General features: G+C 35.9%; 2 protein-coding genes across 2 annotated transcripts; one reads left to right on the forward strand and one right to left on the reverse strand.

Moving 5' to 3' along the window:
- The first annotated feature begins 5 nt into the window (after positions 1–5).
- Positions 6–7,894, forward strand: LOC147387334 (phosphoinositide binding protein). Its single transcript, XM_086420461.1, is given in 4 exon segments — positions 6–272; positions 1,872–2,040; positions 4,266–5,303; positions 5,306–7,894. Coding segments are annotated over 4 exon segments (3,765 nt in total). The 5' UTR covers positions 6–158; the 3' UTR covers positions 7,750–7,894.
- Positions 7,895–11,322: 3,428 nt separating this feature from the next.
- Positions 11,323–14,506, reverse strand: LOC147387335 ((-)-germacrene D synthase-like). The gene is made up of 7 exons (XM_086420036.1): positions 14,351–14,506; positions 13,864–14,134; positions 13,015–13,387; positions 12,703–12,921; positions 12,291–12,429; positions 11,853–12,101; positions 11,323–11,750 (listed from the first exon to the last, which is right to left on the reverse strand). Exons 1-7 carry the CDS (start codon positions 14,477–14,479, stop codon positions 11,454–11,456), a joined length of 1,677 nt encoding a protein of 558 aa, XP_086276162.1. The 5' UTR covers positions 14,480–14,506; the 3' UTR covers positions 11,323–11,453.
- Positions 14,507–23,006: the final 8,500 nt, after the last annotated feature.

Here is a 23,006-nt window from a genome sequence, read left to right on the forward strand (position 1 = left end):
AAAGGGAACCTTTTACAAGAAGAAAAAGAGAAACACAGGAAACCACGACGAAGCAACAACACGTGAAGTCGATTAAGGATTTTTAGGTTTTTCGATCTTGCCTTTTTCGATTTCTATTTTACTGGATCTTGATCTCCTCTTTCTGTAAGGAAAACGAGATGTTAGAGAAGATCGGTTTACCTGCAAAACCATCTATGCGAGGAAATAATTGGGTGGTTGACGCGTCTCACTGTCAAGGATGTTCTTCCCAATTCACCTTCATTAATCGAAAGGTTTTTTCTTATTAATTCATCGTTATTTTTTCTCTTATTTAATGATTTTATGAGATTTTTTGAGAATATGAATCATTTATTTTTTTAATCATTTTTTATATATGTTGGGAAGTCTCTTGTTTCTTGATTTTAAAAAGAATATTTGATTAATTTGCATATGTTAGCATGTTTTCAATCTTTTTATTTATTTATTTATTGGTGATTTGATATTTATTTTGGGGTTTGGGTTGTTTGTTTGCTATGCTAATCTCCATGTAGAGGGTGCTTTCGATGTTGTGTTTTATGGGATAAATTGGACTGATAGAACCCTAGAGAACTCGTTTAGAGTCCAACAATTTTAGAATAAGGAGATCAATGCAGAGCAGATGGAATACAATTTTAGTAAGAACGCATCATTAATAATTTTAAACAAGAAATCCTAAAAAATAGCAGGCCTACTGTATTAATAATCACTTCCCGTTCGTCTATACTTATAGATTGCTATGTGAATGATACTTTTCAATCAAGTGAAAAGGAATTATTTTTATAAAATGATAGTAAGGTTGGCTATGCTTGACAAAGCTGAATGATGGGCAATCAAGAAATAAGTATCTTGTTAAAAAATTGAGTATGGAAGAGATGCTGCTTTGTTGAGATGAATGAGTGGAAAGACTACAAAAGATAACATTACAGATGAATGCATTTGTGAAAATGTGGGAATAGCTCCAATAGATGTGTACCAGGGAGACTCTATTGAGATAGTTTGGTCATGTATAATGAAAACCGTCCTCAATTATAAGGGATATATAAGCTGATTGTTCCAAAAGAGGGAGAGAGGACGACAAAAAGAGACGTGGATTAAGATAGTGAGTACAGATTTAAGGACTTCTGAATAACAAATGGCATGAATTTAGATCAATTTAATGGAGGAACATGAGTCAATCAACCGACCCCATATTTTTGAGATAAAGTGTCGATGATGATGATGAATTGAGTTGAGTAATAGCCTAAGAATCTATGAAACTAGTTAGGATAGTTGGAAATGATCCTTGGCACACGATTAGAAAGGTTGATCTTAGATGGTTGATTCCATCAAACGACTCCATGAACTAAAAAAGAAATGCTTTCTACTTGTTCTAAAAGGATATTGTAGCACTTGGCGCAAATCTTGTATTACCCCTGGTTATTTGAACTGATGTTTTCAAAGATGTTGGAGGCTTATGCCTTGAGGTTCATCTTAGGGCAATGCTATAAGAAAAGGCTCAAGGCTTTAAGAAAGGTCTTATTATGGTGGTCTTTACAATTATGAAATCGTCTCTTTTATAACAGTTAATTTAATTTCATTATGGTCCTATATACGTTACATCATTGCTTTTGGCCCTTATCTTTAGTAAGCCCAAGTCAATTTGCAACTCCAACAAGCTATTTTTTTTTTCTAGTTTCTTCTTTATTTATATTCCTCTCCCTATGTCAAAACCACTTCCCCTCTTGATGAAACATCGTTGTAAAGAATTAGATCCCATATGGTAATTGTGGCTTGTGATGTTCTTCCATATATTATTCGTATCTATCTGTTATTTTCCCTTCTCATTTATGAATTTTCTATTATCTGGATTTCAGCATCACTGCCGAAGATGTGGGGGCTTATTTTGCAACAGTTGCACTCTGCAGAGAATGGTTTTGCGAGGGCAAGGTGACTCACCAGTGCGAATATGTGATCCTTGCAAAAAACTTGAGGAGGCAGCACGTTTTGAGATGCGTCATGGCCAAAGGAATAGAACCGGAAGAGGTCTGACTAATAACTTTATACTACATTAAGGATTAAACTAGGCATGTTGTTAAAGGGTATCCTCTGTTCCAATGGTTGAACTCTTTTATTTTCACTACAACAATCGAATATTGAGTCTTTCGTTGTAGGAAGCACATTTTATTTATGATTTTATCTAATTATTAGAATGCTAAATCTTGATGCTTGATTACCGACCATATCCTTTTAATACCCCTGTTAATTTTATTCCCTTTCTTAATAGAAGCAAAATTTGAAAATCTGAAAATTCGTTAGATAATCTAGTGCAACCAAAATATCTGTTTTATAAACTAAAGAAATATTAGTTATAGCTTAAGTTGAACAAAGTTGTATGTGGTCACCGCATTCTTTCAGCAGAAATGTTGAATAGGACACATCTCTCTTTCCTCATTCTTTGATGGACTACATAAGCTAGGATGGAACTTGTGACTTAACAGCTACAACATAGAGAAATAGGCTTGTCACCAAAATTAGGTCTTTGAAGTGGTCTTTCCTGTTCCAAGGTTTCTTAAAGTTCTGGATTGAAAAATTAAGTCTTTTCTCATAAACCTCAAAATTTTTATTAATTAACTATTGACATTCTCTAAATGAAGGCACTAACCAGTCTTTGGACTTCAGATGTATTTGCTTACCCTCATTGTTCAGCATATATAAATGTTATAGGTGCTTCTGGAAACATAAGCTGGTTAGTGTATCAATTAATAGTAAAATTTGGGAAGTAGGAAGCCTATGAATTGGCTGTCAAAATTATCATAGAAATTTAAAAATACATACTAGTGGAACAATTTTTATTTATTTATTTTCCATTGAAATCTTTGAAAATCCAGTTTCTCTTGCCTCCCCTTTCTGGGGAGAATAAGCTGAGACTTTGTCTTTGTGGGATTACTGGCAAGAAACAGTAGTATTTACAACCTCCCCCGTCCCTCTTTTTTATTTTTTGATAGGTAGTATTTAGTATTTACAATCCCTTGCATCATCCTCAACAATATTGTGGAGATTAAATGGAGCTCATGAAGATACAAGAACATCATAAAACCCAAAACAAAACAATTGCTTGTTGACATGAACTCAGTTGTGTTACTTTGGCCTTCTATGTTTCTCAAAGTTAAATACCTGATCATTGGATAGCTGCCAATTTGGTTTGTAGAGTTTTAGTGCAGTCTAAAGTAGCTTTCTTGCGGACAGCAGTACTTTGCCAAATCCATATGGTGGACAATATGATTGGAGAGAAGAAGATCATCCCAAAATCTTGCTTCGTATGGAAAAATTGTGTAGAGTCAATCACTCATTTTTCCCTTCATTATAGACACTCTTATTTCTGAGAATTTTTTTTTTTTGACAAGAGAAGTTCACTTGTGAATCTATATGGAATGCAATTGCTTGTAATATTAGGATGCTTCCATGGTTAAGTGGCAAAAAATAATATAATTTTTTTTTGATCGGCAAGCCTGCTTTTAATGAGATCAGGAACTCGGTAATCGAACTTAGGTCTATGGTATCATCACCCAAAGATTTTACCTACTAAGCTAGCTGGCACCTGCCAGAAAACAATAAAATTAGTAAAAGAAAAAAACTATAAAGTGATGGTACTACCTTTATTGATAATAACTCCTGGTACTAAATAAAGATACATTGAGTAGGTCATGCAACCTTTTACTTATCAAAAGGGAAAAAAAAGGTAATACAATCTAGTTAAACTCCCTTGGCTATTGTTATTTTTATTATGTTTAGAAAGGATCCGTACTTATAATCGCATATGCACTAAGGGAAAATTTACATGGATCAACTGAAGCTTACTGACGTAGATGATAACCACGTACCTTCCTATTTGAAGAGGTGGGAACATTTTTTTTTCTTATCCTGTTGCATTTTGGTAAAGGCTGTCTAGCACTCATATAATGCTTAGGCTTTTAGATAATCTTTTTTTTGAAGGTTTACTTTTAGATTATTTTAATAGATACTTTTGCTGCATTTATATGCTGGCATGAATGTCAATCTTTTTAATTATATGTCACCCCCTCGTGAAAATCAGTTGCATATTTTTGTTTACTCAGTTCTCACACTGGTGTAGGTCACAAACAGTTCTTTCAATAACTTTTTAGCTAATATTTGGTTTTAAGTCTAATCGTCCTCAAAAACATATATTGCTAATTTATAAAATTCAAAGTAGCTCAACACCTAACTCTATTCCAATCACTTTTATTCAGGTACTTCAAAATTGATTCCAAAGCATGAGGATGAAGTGCTAAATCAAATTCTAGGCACTGATGTGAAGCAACAATCTTTGTCCGCAAGGGAATTCACTACCATGAGTGTGGTTTCTGATCTCCAAAGGGTTGCCAGCAATGCTTCTTGTTCAAGTTTTCGTGAAGAAGCTTCTACTCAAGATGGGAAAGGAGAGATCCTTAGCCCAGATGAGATCGTGTCCAGTAGCCCAGAGAAGTTGCTTCAACAGGCATTAGAAGAGAAAAAGAAATATAGAATTTTAAAGGGAGAAGGCAAACCCGACGAAGCTCTATTAGCTTTTAAGAGAGGGAAGGAACTTGAGAGGAAGGCCAAGGCTCTAGAAGTTGCATTAAGAAAGAACCACAAAAAAACTTTGTCTTCCAGCAGTTTGGCTAGCATGCAGAGCTCAAATGATGAACCTGAAGAATCAGGTAGTAGAAAGAGCAAATTTTCTTCCCAATCAAGTAAAGAAAAGAAGGATGACCTTGCGGCTGAACTCAGAGAATTGGGATGGTCTGATGCTGATCTTCATGCTTCAGATACGAAGCCAGCAAAGATGACTTTGGAGGGCGAACTGTCTAGCCTTATAGGAGAAGTCCATAAGAAATCGGGTGTAGGCTCGGGAACGGGTGGCATTGATAAGACCCAAGTCCTTGCAATTAAGAAGAAGGCTCTTATGTTTAAGCGGGAAGGGAAGCTTCTAGAAGCCAAGGAAGAACTGAAGAGGGCCAAAGTTCTAGAAAAACAATTAGAAGAACAGGAGTTGTTGGCCGATGCGGAGGATTCGGATGAAGAGCTATTGTCTTTGATCAACGGTATGGATGATGGTAAAGATGACAATTTATTGATGCCAAATGAACGAGATGGTGGTTTTGATTTTGATCATCTTGTTAATGTCGCTGATGATCTCAATCTTGATGGCAATTGTGAAGTCATGGATGAGGATATGTATGATCCGGAGATTGCCTCGACTTTAAAATCATTAGGTTGGACTGAAGATTCAGAGCACCCTGAGGTCACTGAACGGAATCTGCTTCTATGGATGGGAAATTACTAAATGAGGTTATATCTCTGAAAAAAGAGGCCGTTAACCAAAAACGGACTGGTAATGTTGCAGAAGCAATGACACTGCTAAGGAAGGCAAAATTACTCGAGCGGGATATTGAAAGTTTGCAGTCTCAAGGAAATAGTTCCGTCGCACCCAATCCTACAACGGAAAAGCAATTAACCTCTCAAATTGCAGAAAGATCTTCAAAATTAATGAAGGTGGATGATGGAATGGTTGCACTGCCACCGAAAAGTAAATTAACGATTCAAAAAGAGCTTCTGAATCTCAAAAAGAAGGCCCTTGCTTTAAGAAGGGAAGGACGATTGGACGAGGCGGAAGAAGAATTGAGGAAAGGAAAGGTTCTTGAATGTCAACTTGAAGAAATGGAGAGTGCTTCGAAAGTTAGGACAACTAAAGTGAATATTGGAGGAATGGACTCGGAATCGGCAAGCAAACAATCTGTTATATCTGGAACTGTGGGTCTTGGGGATGAAGTTGATGATGTGGATGTAACAGAACAAGATATGCATGATCCAGAATTTGTGTCACTGCTAGAGAATTTGGGATGGAAGGATGAAGACAGACCTAAGAGAATTGGTAATCGTTATGAGCACACTACTACTGATTCCTCTATAGTCCACACCTCTTCTGAGATCCGAGTTGTGGCACCAAAAAGAAGTAAAGCTGAAATCCAAAGGGAACTCTTAGGTTTGAAAAGAAAGGCACTCACTTTGAGACGCCAAGGAGAGGCTGACGAGGCTGAGGAAATGATGAAAATGGCGAAAGTATTAGAGGCCCAAATGTCTGAGGTCGAAGTCCCAAAGCAAGAGATGCCGACAAACTCTGCCAACAAAGAGACCAATTCAGTGGAGGAAGATGTATCGGAACAAGATATGCATGATCCGGCGTTGCTCTCTCAGCTAAATAATTTGGGATGGAAGGATGACAATGTTGAACGCTTTGAAATCCCAGTTATAGCATCAAGAAATAAAGCTGAAATTCAGAGGGAACTCTTACAATTGAAAAGAAAGGCGCTTTCCCTAAGACGGCAAGGAGAGGTTGAGGAGGCGGAAGAAGTGTTGAGAAGGGCTAAGGTATTAGAGATTCAAATCGAGGAGATGACAGTACCTGAGGAAGAACCACTGCTCAACTCCACCAAGCACATGGAATCTGATGGTGCTGGATCATCTTTGATTTCTCAAGGGAAACTCGGAAATATGAAGGCTGTGAAGGAAGTATCAAAAGATATGTCTGAATTGTATGTGGGTCCAAAGGGTGAAGTTTCTGAGACATCAATGGGGTTTGGCTGGAACAAATATAACACAGGTAATCCTCCTCATGGAGACGACCGGCCTCCATTAATAGCAATACTGGATCCTCCAACCGACACAAGAATAGCTGAACATGTGGTTTCGTTTGCTCCATCGGGTCAGTTGGCAAATCTAATGGACTTGTTAACCGGGGATGATTGGCAAAGTTCTCAATTACCCGTTGAAGAAGTGAAAAATGAAGGATATTCTACTAACATTGCCCCTCTCGATAATCTGTTTATTCAACCTGGCACTTTGAAGATTCCCAACAAAGAAACAGAAAGCAAGGATGAGATTTTATTTGGAAAGAAAGAAAAAACAGTTGGTGTGATTGAGAAAATACCGACCCATGGGATGAGTTCTGCTTTCAATACTGACAATCAAACTTCCCATAAGCATGAAATACTAGTCCATAAAAGAAATGCAGTTTCTCTTAAAAGGGAGGGAAAATTAGTGGAAGCTCGAGAGGAGTTACGGCAGGCAAAGCTCTTGGAGAAGAGTATGCAAGAAATCAGTACCCAATCTGATGTGGGCCCTATCGATGTATCTACTTCTAACGATACTTCGGTTGTGATAGAAGACCGCAGAACGATAGACCAGACTCCAAAACCAATGACAAGTCGAGATCGTTTCAAGATTCAACAGGAGTCCCTTGCGCATAAACGTAGGGCTCTTAAGCTGCGAAGGGATGGTCGGACGGAAGAAGCTGATGCTGAGTTCGAACTGGCGAAGGCTCTTGAGGCCCAGTTGGAAGGATCGGCTGGCCATGATTCATCGAACGCTAGCAAGCCTGTTAATGAAACAGAAGGAATGGATGATTTGGGTGTGGAGGATCTTCTCGATCCTCAACTTTTGTCTTCATTGAGAGCAATTGGATTGCAAGACAGTGAGATTGTTTCACGCCCCCCGGAAAGATCAGAATCTGCTAAGCAGAGTCCTGCAAAGAGGGAACACTCCAACCAAGAGAGAATTCAGCTTGAAGAACGAATCAAGGCAGAGAAGGTAAAGGCAATCAATCTGAAACGAGCAGGAAAACAAGCTGAGGCCTTGGATGCCCTTCGACGTTCCAAACAGTTTGAGAAGAAGCTCAACTCTCTAGCTTCATAAGGAACTATGGCATATTGATATGTAGTTCTAAATTGAGACGGCAATAAATTGATATGTTCTGATGAACGCTTCGATGTTGGAAACTTTTGTATAATTTTTCTTCCTTACACTGATTTGTGTTGTATTGAATTTTTTTTTTTTTTTCTTTTCGTTCTTCCTCAAATTCGTGGATATTTAAATATCATCTTTACATTTTTTATTTAATTTTGATCAACCATATTATTCGTGGCACACAAGGTTCAGAAGCTTGAATATGAATAATTGCCAATTTCAAGTATCCTTGCTTGTTACGCGCCATGAAATAGAAGATCCTTGAAGCTCCGTTGAGGGAAAATAGTGAATTAAAGGTTTCGTAATTATTATTCCATATCAAGAGTCAAATAATTTTTTTATTTTTGGTATGTAAGCTAGACTTGAACCCAGGACCGCAAAGTTGCATTGCAGTTTCATGGGTGATTCGTCAAATTTAGGTTGGGCGTGATGGTAAGACTGGGTGTGCTCCCCAGGTCTTGTCTTCGAATCCCCTTCCCACCACCTTGTGTGGCACTTAAATGGGTTTGGGTTAGTCCCCTTAAATCTCGTATGGGGTTGGTCATGCGGGGCCCCCAAGGGAGATTAGTCTGTCACGCTTACGTGAGAGTATTGATGGGATACTCCCTCGGTTATTAAAAAAAAAAAAAAAAAAAAAAATTAGGTTAGCTCACCTTGCCATCCATGCAATTTATACCTTCTGCTGCTTCATTTACAGTAGCATATCTGATGAAACTGAACTCTTTGCAACATCCATGAACATTGTCTATCACAACCTGAGCAGTAAATCATAGAGGTTAATGATCAATCTTTTGTTAAAGCAATTTTCCCGAGTTCTTGAAAAAATGACACAAACCATTGACGACTTGACCAACTTTCGAAATGGCTTCTCTAAGTCTGTTAAGCACAGTAGAAAAATCATGAATTGTATCGGCAACTCAATAACAATTGATTTAGGCTATTTTTCATTAGTTTAGAGAGACAATACTGTGGGTATCAGATATTTTCCAGCTTCATTCTCCCTGATCTCAGTTTTGATGGCGAATCTAGTAGTTGATTTATAGCTCTGTGGTTTATGTGATTGCACTTTGACGATTAAGTCAGTATAAATTTGAGAAGGTAGTAGGGGTTCTCTTGTTCAAAATTGCATACATCTTCTTTTGTTGACTTCATTTATATAATTTTCTCAATTTTCTAATTGTATTGTATAATTTTCTGCTCATACCGCAATAAGAAAAACATTAACATGTGTTTGTTTTAAAGCTTCAAATATAATTCATTTTACATGGTGATTATATGTCGGTGTAATTTGATTTTTCTATTTGTCATGTCACATGCTTAATTGGAATAGGTGCTCACCTCCATTTTGTTGTGGATCCCAAGTCAAAAAATGTTGGGATAATCTCCACAAAACTCTTGGTCATGTATTGCGAACTTTGGAATCGGGTTTGCCCTATAAAACTCTATAGTCATCTAACCGTGTCTTTCTTGGAAGCCAGCTAGTCAATAGAGCTTTCGGACTTGTGTCACAATTTGTACAAGACCACACAAAAATAGTTGAACAATCTATATTTGACTTTGGGACAGCCTGCCCAAGAGAAAAGACTATTGATATATGATTCTATGCATTATAGGTAGGGAGTGTACAAAGAGCATCAATTTACCATGACTCAATTAAAAGATTTGAAGATAATTGATTTTAAGGAAAAAAGTCAAATTTTGTTTTGATTGAAAGTTAAAGACAAGGACATTTATGTGATGTCTAGACATCTTGGTTTGGTCTTTAAGAACCATTATTAATCCTGTCGAGGTTAGAAAGGAAATTTAGGTTGGATCATGGTTTTAAATCTCGTCCAAAATCGAACTGACTCGTCTGATACGTCTTGATATCGTCCACCAACGAGACAAATAGATAAGTCAATTTATCGGACAAGATTTAAAACCCAGGTTCATTTTTCTCATTGTTGAACGAGGCGTCTCAAACGTATCGAAAAACTCGTTCGAGACAACTCGGTCTCATTCACAGACAAGACCAGCTGTCAAAACGAGCTTTAAAACCAAGGATTGAATAGGTTTACAACCCAGAAATTAGGTGATTATCATCGTCAAATTGATAACCAAACATGGACACTATCAAACTACAAATGATATATCAAGATCACTTTCAACATCATTGGGAAGAAAACAACACCTGATTTTGACCCCCGACCTAAAATTGTAGGACCCCCTCTATAGTGTTGGCACTTGGCACCACCACATGTATTTTATTAGATTAAAAACCACTAGATTGTTATATATTTAAAACATTATTGATTTAAATTATTATTCTTAGTCATGCTTTAACCCAACCATAGGATTTCATATTTAACGAACAGGATTACGGGTTTTTATGTGAATAATTTTCAATGGCACATACGGGCCCAACATTGAATCCTTCCAACACCTATAAAGCATATATCAACTAAATCAAAAATTAAGTAACCATGTTTAACAACATCATATAAATAAAAAAGGGATCATTATCATAATAAGAAAAACAATCCCAACACTGTTTCAAATGCTAATTAAGATTAGGATTCATGAGATACTTGGATTATTTTTAAGATTTGTGATTAAATTTTTTATTTTTATTTTTTATATTATAAATATTTGTAATCAGCCCTTTCCCCGAAGATACTCCTTTGTGAAGAACTAAGGGGATTATTATTAGAGTCGTGATGATCTAACTACCTCACATGGCATACTCAATCGACTCCCCTGATGTGACATGTGCGAGAATCGTAGATCTATACTCCTTGTGATACACAACTGCACATCCCCATAAAAGTGCAGTTGTGTATCCCGAGGAGTACAGATCTAGCACATGTCATGTCAGGGGGAGTCGAGATTGAGTATGTCACATGGGGTGGTTAGATTATCACGATTCTTATTATTATTAAGGCTCGGATTACTTGCACATAAAAATGTGGTCGGACGGCCTAATCTAAAAATAATTTTGATTTTGTAGTTTTTAAGTCCTTACGATATTGCCCAAGGCAAAAACTACTTTCCACACCAATTAATATCCCTTTGACATACTCCCCCATGCTCTAATAGATTTTTTCCTCGGGATACACATCACATATTTATGGGGATGTGAAAGTATGTATCCTGAGCAAAAAATCTAAGATTCTGTGCACGTGACTGTTAGGAGAGTATGGTGGAGTATGTCAGAGGAGGGAGTCCGATTATCACAACTCATTTCTCTAAAGTACTTTTTGCCTATAGTTCTCTGTAGTACATTTCAACGGTTGAGATAACACATATAAAAATCTCTTTGTTGAAAATTTGGAGTTCAATGACTGCTCATTTTCAAAGCCTTTGATAAGATTTAATTTTTTTTTTTCAACTTTTTTAAAAATATGAACAAGGTCATGATTTTTACATGCATGATAATTATAATAATAATTATTATTCAATGAGTCACTCTTCTCCATTATGGAAATTGAACAAAGTACTACGTAGGATAGACTCGAAGTAATCACCATGTTTCTCACTTTAAAGTGTTGTCGGCAATATCACATTTATTTCTTAAAGCAAATATAAATTGGGGGTTACTTAATTGATTAAAGATGGGTAATAGTTATTTATATCCCCCAAGATAAGACATGCCTTACAGGTTTAACTTCATATTTTCACAAATTAATAGGATTAATAAGCAATGAAGTAATTTTATCTTTGGTTCGACCTGTAGAGTCGCTGTACCCATCTCCATACTGATATATGACTTCACTCATTCGTGTAAAGTTGAGAACTGGCCTAAGAAGATCTAGAGGGAACCAATAATTTCCTTTGAGGCACTCTTCGTTAATGTCTTTCCATGCAATTGCAACCAATTTCCTTATCTCATCACACGCCTCTTTTTCTGAGGCACCGTGCTCCTTCATATAGCATTGAACACTCGAAGCAACATCTCCTCTACTTTGCTCAACCTTCAAACATGTTAAATAACATGAGTACATTCCTTTAAATATCTAGGTTTTTTGTACAAAAAAAAGAGAAAAATAAATGACGATAATCCTTGTATAACAAACCTTGTTAGTTTGGATGTCGTCAAGAAATCGAGCAATCAGAGATGAAGATCTAACAATCTTAGGGACACCGATCAGCCAATCAAGGGCTTCCTTTGTTGCCTCTTTTCCAATAACAATAACAGCTTGGACAACAAGCATAGGGTACCCACTGCTCATTGTTGAAACAGCCAAACACTCCTCAAATGTTGGAACGTATCCTTCATTATACCAATTGGCTTCTACAAAGTAGGATCTAACCAAACCTTTCATCTGGTATTAACCAAAAAAAGCAATAGGCCTTTATAAAACTAATGACATTTATATGTATAAACATAATAGAATCAGAGTTAGTTTCTGATTTCTATCAAGCATGTCATAATCATTTTAGTGAAAATTTAGCACCAACAAAATAATCTATTAATATGTTAATTAAACATGAAAGATCAGAGTATGCCGTACTGCTTCTTTTGCGTAGTATACACAGTGTGATCTTCCTTCCTTTCTCATATATTCTTCAAAATCTTTGACAACATCCAATAATGCAAGAAAACACACATTCATGTACTCCGGTAGCGTATCAGAAGCCTCGACATCCCACCTGTAGAATTTGAAGTGTTATTTATTTAACAAGGAAGGCGAACAACAAAGATGATTCTAGCTAGGAATTAGTGTAGCTTACCATGTTTTATTCATGTTTAAAAGGATTTAACAATGGTGTTAAATACATAGAAAAATATTACAAGTTCTGAACTTAGAAATTGAAATCTAAGGATTAGTTACTTGAGATGCAAGAGAGCATGATAAAACACATTAAATCAACTATACTTACTAAGAAAACTGATATTAACTTGTAAATCATCCATGTACAAACCTTTCAATTGCATTTGTAAATAACTCAAGTTCTTCCAAAGTGCCATGTACGTCGTAAATGTCATCTATTACAGATGTAATAGAGACAATTTTGGTCAAAAACTGTCTACCAAGGGAATATTGGGGTTCAAAATAAACCCCCAATATCCAAAAGTAGCACTCCACCAATCTATCTCTAGCAAATGATAGCTTTGATTTAAAGTCAAGATCCTTCCACCACCTATAAATTGAAAAATTAGTATGTATTATAGCAATTTTCCAAAATAATCCTCTGTGAAACAGGCTAAGTTGATTAGTCATTTATTGAACTTACTTTGAGACATCCCTTATCTCTCTCTGGTGCAACGACTGTAATAGATTGAAATCGACCTTCGCAAACTCTAGTAATGAATCATTACGTGCCATATCATCTTCATAGACAGAGATATAATGTCTCGCCTCTAGTCTTGGCATACCTTTGTAAAGCGGTAGCTGTAGTGCATGATCCACTTGTGCCTTACAAGGGGAGCTTAGATGGTTCATCATGGTCATTAGGTTTGTGCTGGTGAAAGCAAGGGCTTCATCCAATATATATTCTCCTTGTACACCAAGATGTGAGGCTTCATACAATTGTAGCATGCCTCTTACATCATTAATTAAGACTAGTTTGAAGCCACCATCGTCATCCTTGAATTTCATGAACACATCTGCTTCACATTCAAAATTCCCTTGATCAAGATATATCGTAGCAAAAAAATTTAGAAAATAGGAATCACAGGCTGCAAAATAAAACAGAAAGTAAGGACAGATTTAGGAGGATCACCCTTTATATATGGGCTACGTTCTTGGAAGTGATCATTTGTCTTTACTATCACAAGTGAAGGATTACAAATTAAGAGATTTAACCTTCTCCTCCACTGAAATCTCTTTTCTCTCAATCATGGAAAACCTAAGGTTGAAGTTATGAACTTGTACTTCTATATAATTAATTACATAATTTTCCTTAGTGCACAAATAATTTTCATTGAGTCTCCAAAAGGAACATGATCCCCCAAAACCCGATGCATGACCTCAACAAATTGCGTACTTACAAACTGAATACAAGACACACCTCTGCTCATCAAGATACATGTGAAACGTGGATAAAGGAAAAGTTGATAATGATGGACATGCATGGACTTACCTGAAGACACGTTATATCCTTGTTGTCTTAGAAGCCAAAACCGAAGAGCAACAGTATATAAATTATCATCACCATCATCATCATGTTTATTATGGGCATCATATATAAGTTGTAATGCTTCTTCGATCTCCACTTTGAAGTGATATGCCACACCGAGATGTTGGAGGGTGTTGATTAAGTTCATTTGTTCGAGGGGTTTCTTGGCAGTATCGCATAGTAGCTTCTTTACCTCTTCCTTCAGTACTTCAACTCTCTCTTTAGCTGATGATGTCTGCGTGAGTGAGAATGATAATAATTATTAATTCTTCAAATTAAAATAAATGGAGATCAATTTTCATTCCCTTAGTTATCATACTTGTAGTTATAAAGATTAAGCTCCTAAGTCATCTCAAAAAAATTTAAGTAATATTATTTGAAGTCCAATGTTGATTTTATTTGAAGTTCTACGGAAAAAAAAAATGGTGACATGGTACACTCAGTTACTTACTATGTTCTCTGTGAAGGAGAAGTGGAGGAAGTAGTCACCCCAAACGCTAGGGTGATAATTCGCAGATCTGCGGACCGCTTCATCATGTTGTTCTTTACTTTTTGATGAACAATTCAAAGATGAACTCATTGTGCAGGTGAAGTAGTGATGCAAGTAATGGGTGAAAATGGTAAATTGTGATCAGATATTTATAAGCACGATTTCTTCATTTCTTTAGGTATGAAGTCATTAATTATAGTGTTTTATTCATCCAACTACTTGTAGTTGGAATACTGCCATACTGGGATAGATAGAGGCGTACTACACTGGCATCCAACGACATTGTTTGTGCAGGGAACCATCGATTTTCCTCGAGTGCACCCAACTCATATCTCGATGAAAGATATATGGTTCTGTACTTCACAACATCAGTGCAGTGCGGGGGCAGTGTTGTATAGAGTCAGTTCAGCATTCCCGAACACTTATATGCATCGTTAGAAAAAGATTCGTGCTGGTGTGACCTCAAGATTGTACCTCATATCGCACATCGTGACGTGAAAGTGTATGGGAAGTGGAACCATAGATGCTTTTTCACTTGTATCTTGATGAAAGCATCTTTGCTTCTTATCCACTTTCAGGTTAGGATGTGCCATGCGAGGTGCAATCTTGAGGTCACTTCAGCATTGTTCTTAGAAAAAACTTTATCCCATTCAAATTAGAGGAAATTACCTGATAGATCAGGTGGTAGGGACGTCTTTCTACATGCACCAAGTTTTGGGGTGGAATCTTAACAACCCAGGTTGTAAAATCTTCCTCTTTAATGCCCCCTTGCCCCAATAAAATGGTGAACTCAAATGTTGGGATCAACCATTCAAATTGTATTGAGATGAACAATTTGAATGGTTGATGTCGATTATTCATGTTCAAATGTTGAGATCGATGATTTATAATCATTGATCTTGCTGTTTGTAAAACATTGATCTCAACGATTGGGTAAATGGTTGATCTCAATGATTTGAATAGCTAATATTCATTATGTGAAAATTGGAAAATTTGACAGAAAAAATTGACGGGCCAAGGTTCACGAATTTTAGAAATTGAATTTTGACAGTCTAGGAACGTCGAAATTCCTGATGTTTCTAGATTTGACGGTTTAGAGATGTCAAATTTCTCCAATCCTTCATTAATTTGACAGTTTCGGCCCGTTGAAAAAAATAAAAAAATTGACAATGAAAAATTCGATGCCAATTCGATCTCTTGGTCCGTCGAATTTTATGAAATTTGATGGCCCAAGGCCATCAAATTTGGGCTTTTTTCATATTGTGATTGACAAATTGAATCATCGATCTAACCAATGGATATGGGCTAAGGGGCAATTAATAAAGAAAATGTTTACTAAATGGGCTATTAATAAAAAGTTAGGGAGTTTTTCCAATTTTCCCTTGAAATAGTGATTCAAAGTATTGGTGGAAAAGTAGCTGCATTTATCAGCATCCCCCGGTAGATGGGGGTTGTCACCTACAGGTCATTAATGATACTATTCAATATGATAAGAAAAGAAAACGTGGTACATAGGAAAGAAAATATCTAAGAACAAATGGGGCAATGACCCAATGTGAATCACGATTCAAAGTATTATTCAAAGTATTGAAGAGAACGGACATGAAATCGATCACAATATGTGAAGTCATGTGAAAAAATCCAAAATCAGGCATCGTTTACACTACGCTTAAAAGGGAAAAAAAGAATAGAAAACGACTATACATACCCCCAATTAATTAGTGTTAACATCCAAACAACACCTATAGATAAATAACATCAGCAAGTTGCACAGAATAAATGTATGAAAACTAATCTAGTACGTTTGATGGACACTAAAGGTATGTTTGATTGCACATGGAAAATAGGGTGGAAAATCAATTTCCATGAAAAATGACATTTTTCAAGTGTTTGATTGCATATGAAAATGGAAATTCATTTTCCACCCCCTTCAAAAAGTCCACAAAAACATGGATTTCATTTTCCCACCTATATGGGTGGGAAAATGAAATCCACCCATATTTTCCATCCCCAATTCTTCCCCACTCATATCTTCTTCTTCCCTACCACCACCAACACCATTACACTAACCTCGTCGTCGTCATCATCGTCGTTACCATCGCCATCGTTATCTCCGTCTCCGTTATCATCATCTCCGGCCACCTTCTCTCTCTCTCGCCTCCTTCGCCACTACTACCACCACCACTTCCTCCCCCGATTTTTCTCATCATCTTCTTCCTTACTTACCTCTGCCGTCGCTGTCGTCGCCACCACGTTCTCCCATCTTCTTCCTCACTTACCTCTATCGTCGTCGCCGTCGCCGCCACCGTAGCCGTCGCCTCCGCCGCCATCGTCACCGTTGCCGCTACCCTCGCCGTTGCCACTGCCATCGCCGCCACATCCTCTCCCTCCCTCTTCCTCCTCATCTTCTTCTTCTTCTCCCCCTCCTCCTCTTCTTCTTTTTTCTATTATTTTCCATGATTTTGTCCAAGTAAAATCAAACAATGGAATTTAATTTTCCAACCCTACCTATTTTCCACAACTATTTTTCCATGGATTTCAAATTCCATGGACAGTCACTTTCCATGCAATCAAACATACCTTAAGTGAAAAAAATGGTGAATTCGATGTGACACTTTTAAACAATAGATAAAAAAAAGGGTAAATTTGATGGACCTTGGCGTTGAATTTACCCCCTTTTTAACTCATGATATAAATTAGAGTTGTCCTAGAGTAATTGTGTAGGACACTGCATTCAACACTAAGCTGATGTGGAGGTACACACTGAAACGTTGATGCGTTTCACTTGTTTCTCGAGAAAAAACATCTATGGTTTTGTACACACCTCCACATCATCTTAGTGTCGAACGTAATGTCTTGTGCAATCAATTTTCCTATAAATTAACATAAGCTTGTGTAAATGGGGATGAGGCTTTAGATGATCAAATGACAAAGGTACTATAGATTGATATCTCGCATACGGGCCAAGAAATTAACCGATCATTCTAGGCTATTATGGTAAGAACATGAAGGACATGAAGTCCCATGTGTGTGTGTGTGTGAGAGAGAGAGAGAGAGAGAGAGAGAGAGAGAGAGGGGATGAGGTTAGGGCTAAAAAAAATGAGTCCCCTCTTTTGTTGCCTTAATATCCTATTACTAGGCAAAGGGGTATGAAATGACTAAAATGCTCTTCTTTCATCCAATGCCTTGCAATTTAATGGAATTCTTAGATAAAATGTGTTGGATCAAGATGAAACAGTTCAAATAATCTCTTGAATTCAAAACCCACCTTTCTCCCCCCCCTCATATTGGATGTATTAATTTTCCACCTCACTCATGATCAGTCCATATATGACATTAGTCTATCAACTACTTAGACAACTACTGGCCTAATTGGGACCTTTTTAGTCAAGGTCGTGGATTTAGAGGTCCTTTCAAAAAGGGTCTAGATCATTCCATTTGGAAGAACGCATGAGTGATCCATATATAGATGACCAATGCCAATGACATCTAGCATGAAGACAAAGAGTGATATGAGTCAGGCAATAGTGTTCTCACTTCTTGAAAGACCTACATTTGGGAAGGGAGCGATTGAAAGAAAAAACATCTAATGAGATGAACACCTGAGAAGGCAAGCTGTACACACTAGGAAGCAAATAAGCGTCTGACGACACAAACATCAGGAGGTGACATCACCTGTGGGGAGGTTGGGGGTGGAGCATCACCCAAATGCTATTGAATATTATCAAAATAAATAAATAGTTTTGTGGTTTATTTGTTTGTTTTTTTTCTTAAGTTAAGATTTTGAGATTTTTGTATATGTAAGGTTTAGTCTCACATTGCTCAAGTAAGATAGTGATGTACCTTATAAGTAATAGTTAACATATTTAGTTATATTTGTGTCATACCTTTAAGGCTTTGATCCAGTGCTTCGAGGTAGTATGAATCATCACCCCCGCATGCGCACACGTATATGAGTCGTGCGAATAGACGATTGGGCGTTTAGGGCGCATTAGGTACTTTGAGGCGCACTTTGCACTTCGCAAGGAGTTGGGGAGTCTTAAAGTTTTTGGTATACGAAACCATCCAATGATTGTGATTGATTCGTCACGTGTGATGGATCGGGTGTGATTAGCACCGCATAATCAAGTTAATATCTGATTGGATACTAATAAGATATGATGGATCAAAATAGTACTAGATCGGGAATGATCCGGTGCATTGGATCAAATTAGTACCTGATCAGAATCAATCAAGTATGTTGATTCATGATTGGTATCCGATCAGGGACGATCAGACCCGTTAGATCAAATGACAACTGATCGGTTGCGATCAGAGCCACTAGATCATACAAATTCAACTAAAAGGTATTGGTTAAAAGGCATGAGACACATACCTTCGATAAAGTGTAGTCTGGATCGTTAGATCTCAGATCAGATACAATTCAACAACTATTATACCAAGAGACTTTAAATCATGACTCTTGGTCAACAGACTATAAAAAGTCAATCAGAAATCAGATTTCTTCATTGAAATTTTTTGTATTCTCCTCTTTTTAAGCTTAAGTTATAAGTATCATCAGTTTTTTATTTTTTTCGAGTGTTTTAGATTAAATCGGACTGTACATAATCTGATTTAGTAATTTAAGTGTAGACTTCTTTCTATCTTTAAGGTATTTATTCTTTGATCCCTTATGTATTGTGGTTCAACCAGTAAGGGAGAATATTTGTCTAAAAGAGATTGAATCAGATTCGAGCCTAAAAGTTAATTTTCTTCCTTCATTGAATTACTCTTAATTTAAAGGTTAGAATTTTCAACAGTTTGAGACAAATATACTTATTCGATGGAGGCTTCGACATTTATTATCTCCAAATGATGAATCAAGATGTGTTTCGTCTTGACCGATTCAATGAACAACACTTTACTTGATGGCAATAAAAATGTTGTTTTTTCTCACTGCATTGAACATAGCATACGTTTTACAAGATGATCATAACTCATTCCTGATGTTACTTTAGAAGACAATGCTAAATTGAAAGAAAAACGTAAGAAACGAAAGGCGAATGACTTTCTGTGCAAAAACTATATTCTTAATGCTCTCTTTAATTCGATTTATGATATCTACCGTACGATCAAATCAGCCAAAGAACTCTGGAAAGACTTAGAAAACAAATACAAATTGAAGAGACAAGTAATCAAAAATTTCTTATTAGTAATTACTTTGAATTTAAGATGTCAACGATAAATTGGTTCTGTCTCAAGTACATGAATTTCAATTAATCATTGGGGATCTTAAGATTGCCGGAATCGATCTTCTAGAAGATTCTCAAGTAGGAGCTATCATTTCAAAACTTCCGCAATCCTAAAAAAGTTATAAGAAAAAAATAAAACATGAGGAGAATAAGTATACTTTGGAATCTCTACAACGTCATCTTCGTATAGAAAAACATGTTCATAATAGAAAACATAAAGATGAGAAAATAGAAAAAATCAAAGTAAACATGATTGAGGGTGATAAGCCCAAGAAGATTGATTTTAAGTTAAAACATAAGAAAACTTTCTCCTTCAAGAAGAAAACTGATAAAAATAAAAATAAAAATAGTAAGTGTTTTTATTGTAATAAGCCTGGTTATTATGCACGAGAATGCCGACATCGAAAGAAGGAATTCAAGAAAGAGACAAATACGGTAGTGACAGAGGAAGCAATGGTTGCAACAATTTTTTATGCTCGTTTATTAGTAGATGTTGTGTCAAACAATAGTAGTTGGTGGGTTGACATTGGAGCAACAGAACATTTATGTAATGATATAAGTCTCTACACAAGGTATGAAGCTTGTGGTGAATGTATAAAAGTGAAAATGACAAACAGTTCTCTTTCCAACATTTTTGGAGTTGGGACTGTAAGTCTTAGATTCACTTCTGGGAAGACTATCCTTTTTTTTAACGTCTTCCATGTTTTAGATATCACAAAGAATCTCGTATTAGGAGAACTGATTAATAGATCAGGTTTCAAACTTGTGTACGAATCAGATAGGCTTACCTAGTCCAAAAATAATGTATTTGTGGGACATGGTTATTCTTGTAGATGCATGATTTGCCTAAATTTACATAATGAAATTTCTTTTATTATGTTTATTGTTGATTCGTTATGTTTGTGGCATGGTAGATTAGGACACATTAATTATGGTTCAATTAAACGTATAATTAATCTAAGACTTATTCCTAAATGTAATTTAGAGAATATTTTTAAATGCCAAACCTGTATTCAATTTAAGATAACTAGAAAATCCTTTAAATCTGTTGAAATAGCTTCTTCTATCTTAGAGCTTATTCATAGTGATGTATGTGACCTTAATAGTCAAACACGTGGAGGCAATATATATTTTGTTACTTTCATTGATGATCATTCAAGGTATGCATATATTTATTTAATGAAAACTAAAGATGAAGTTTTTGAGAAATTTTGAATATTCAAGGCAGAAGTTGAAAATCAACTTAATCATAAAATTAAGATTCTACATTCTGATAGGGGTGGTGAATACTATCCAAATAAGTTCATTAAATTTTGTGAAACTTATGGCTTAATCCTTCAAGTTACGGCTCCTTACACGCCGTAACAAAATGAAGTATAGAAAAAAAGAATAGAACCTTAATTAAAATGGTAAATTCTATGATTATTAATTCAGATTTATTTTATTCGTTAGTGGGTGAAGTAATTCTTTCTGCTTGTTATATTTTAAATATTGTTCAAACAAAGTGTAGACACCTCATTTTTGCATCTGCCTAATTTGATAACTCGTTGTCCGATTGCCGTGAATTCCTAATGATGATCGCAAATAACTCGAAGGCTTGTGAGTACTGTTTCTGACTTTTCCCATTTCCAATCCTTTCACCCTCCTCACTCGTTACGACTTGACATAGTAACTTACGTACGCTTAAGATCGCTATACCTTACACCTGATTTAGTAAACACGTACGTTTAGGGTCGTCATACTGTTCAATAACTTAGAGACTTCACTACGCCAGGAAAATGCGACTTTAAAACTTAGAAATAACCACGTTGGGATTGAAAGAAAACTCACGTTAAAATTCATAAAAATCTGTAAAAATCGATAAAATGACGAAAATACTCCTAATAAATTTTAGACCTTCAAAAAATCTCGAAGGTACCTCCATTGCATTCAGAACATGATTTCAAGTCTAATGGGACCCAAACTGATGAAAATAGAGAAATTTAGGAAAAAATTATAAAACTGATCGAAATGCCCCTCAACATCCAAATTCAATTTAGAGATCCCGATCCTTAGAAAAATGTAATAAAAATCGAAATCTAGTTAAAAATCCAATTTAACTAAAAATAAAACTCAAATTAAAAATTAAACAATTAAAATTTAAATAATTAAAACTAAAATTAAAAATTAAACAATTCAAATTCAAACAATTAAAATTAAACAATTAAAATTAAACAATTAAAATTAAACAATTAAACTATTAAAATTAAAATCAAGCAATAATTAAAATTAAACAATTAAAATTAAAATCTAACAACCGATCAAATTAAAATTAAAACGTAATCAACAAATTAAATCTAATAAAAAAATTTAAAATTGATCAACTAAAATAAAAATTTTAATTAATCAACCATTAAAATTAAACTCAAATCAACAAATTTAAAATTCAAGGTCTAACTCAATTGATCGACCAAATAAAATCTAAATCAAATGGTCAATTAAAATTCAAATTAAAAATTAAAATCAAATTAAAAATTTTAACTAAACCCAAAATAAAAATTAATCAACTAATAAAACTCAAAATTAAAAAATTAATCAACCAACAAAAACTCGAAATAAAAACTTTAACCAATTGACAAAATGAAAATTAAATCGACCAACCATAACTCGATAACAAGAGACCACTATCGTGGTACGAGTAGCGTGAAATTTTCCACCCCCATCCTCCAAAATAGAAAGTAAAAGAAAATAGGAAAGAGTTGGGCTATAAAAGAGAGAGACATCTCTATCTAAGGGGGCTGGACGTCTTCTTCTTTCTTCACGCTTTCTTCTCGAATGGTTGCTGTGCCAACGTGCCAAGCCTTCTCATCTCTTTCTCCTTGTTGCAATCCCCCTTGCCATCCTCTTCCCCATTAACTTTGTTGCAACGCCTTTTACTCAAGTCCTCATCTCTCACATTTTGCCCTGCCATTGAACCTGCACTCATGTTCCGATCAGCTATTGAACCTGTACTCTATTAAACTTGCTACACTCACGTTCTGACCGGCCAAGTCCTTCAATCTTCATCATCTCCAACACTCCACTTTCTTTATCAACAATCAACTTCTTCTAACAGCCTCTCTCTTTGTCTGCAGCAGTCATATTTTCCAGTCCTCTCTCTATCACGCCCCCATTACATCACCCCTTTCTGTCCTCATCCCTCTTTATCCCTATAACGCAGCCTCTTGCTGCATTCACGTACAACAACATAGCCATTTTTACTATCCAGTCTCTTCACACCATTGCTGCAATCAGTCCTTGCTACCCAGCAAATCCCTTCAACTCGTTGCTACGAAATAGCTACAACACGTATAAGTACATCTACTTCTCTGTCTTCGTCCCTCAATAGTGAGTGCTTGTGAGCCTTT

The sequence above is a fragment of the Akebia trifoliata genome, chromosome 13, assembly GCF_017979445.1.
Source record: "Akebia trifoliata isolate Shusen 1 chromosome 13, ASM1797944v1, whole genome shotgun sequence".
Lineage (NCBI taxonomy): Eukaryota > Viridiplantae > Streptophyta > Magnoliopsida > Ranunculales > Lardizabalaceae > Akebia > Akebia trifoliata.

Coding starts and splice junctions, on each gene's coding strand:
- LOC147387335 (XM_086420036.1), bottom strand. CDS start 14,479: ATGAGTTCATCTTTGAATTGTTCATCAAAAAGTAAAGAACAACATGAT. Junction 12,922..13,014: donor GAGATAAGGGATGTCTCAAA/GTAAGTTCAATA, acceptor TTCAATTTATAG/GTGGTGGAAGGATCTTGACT. Junction 11,751..11,852: donor ACGACATCCAAACTAACAAG/GTTTGTTATACA, acceptor ACATGTTTGAAG/GTTGAGCAAAGTAGAGGAGA.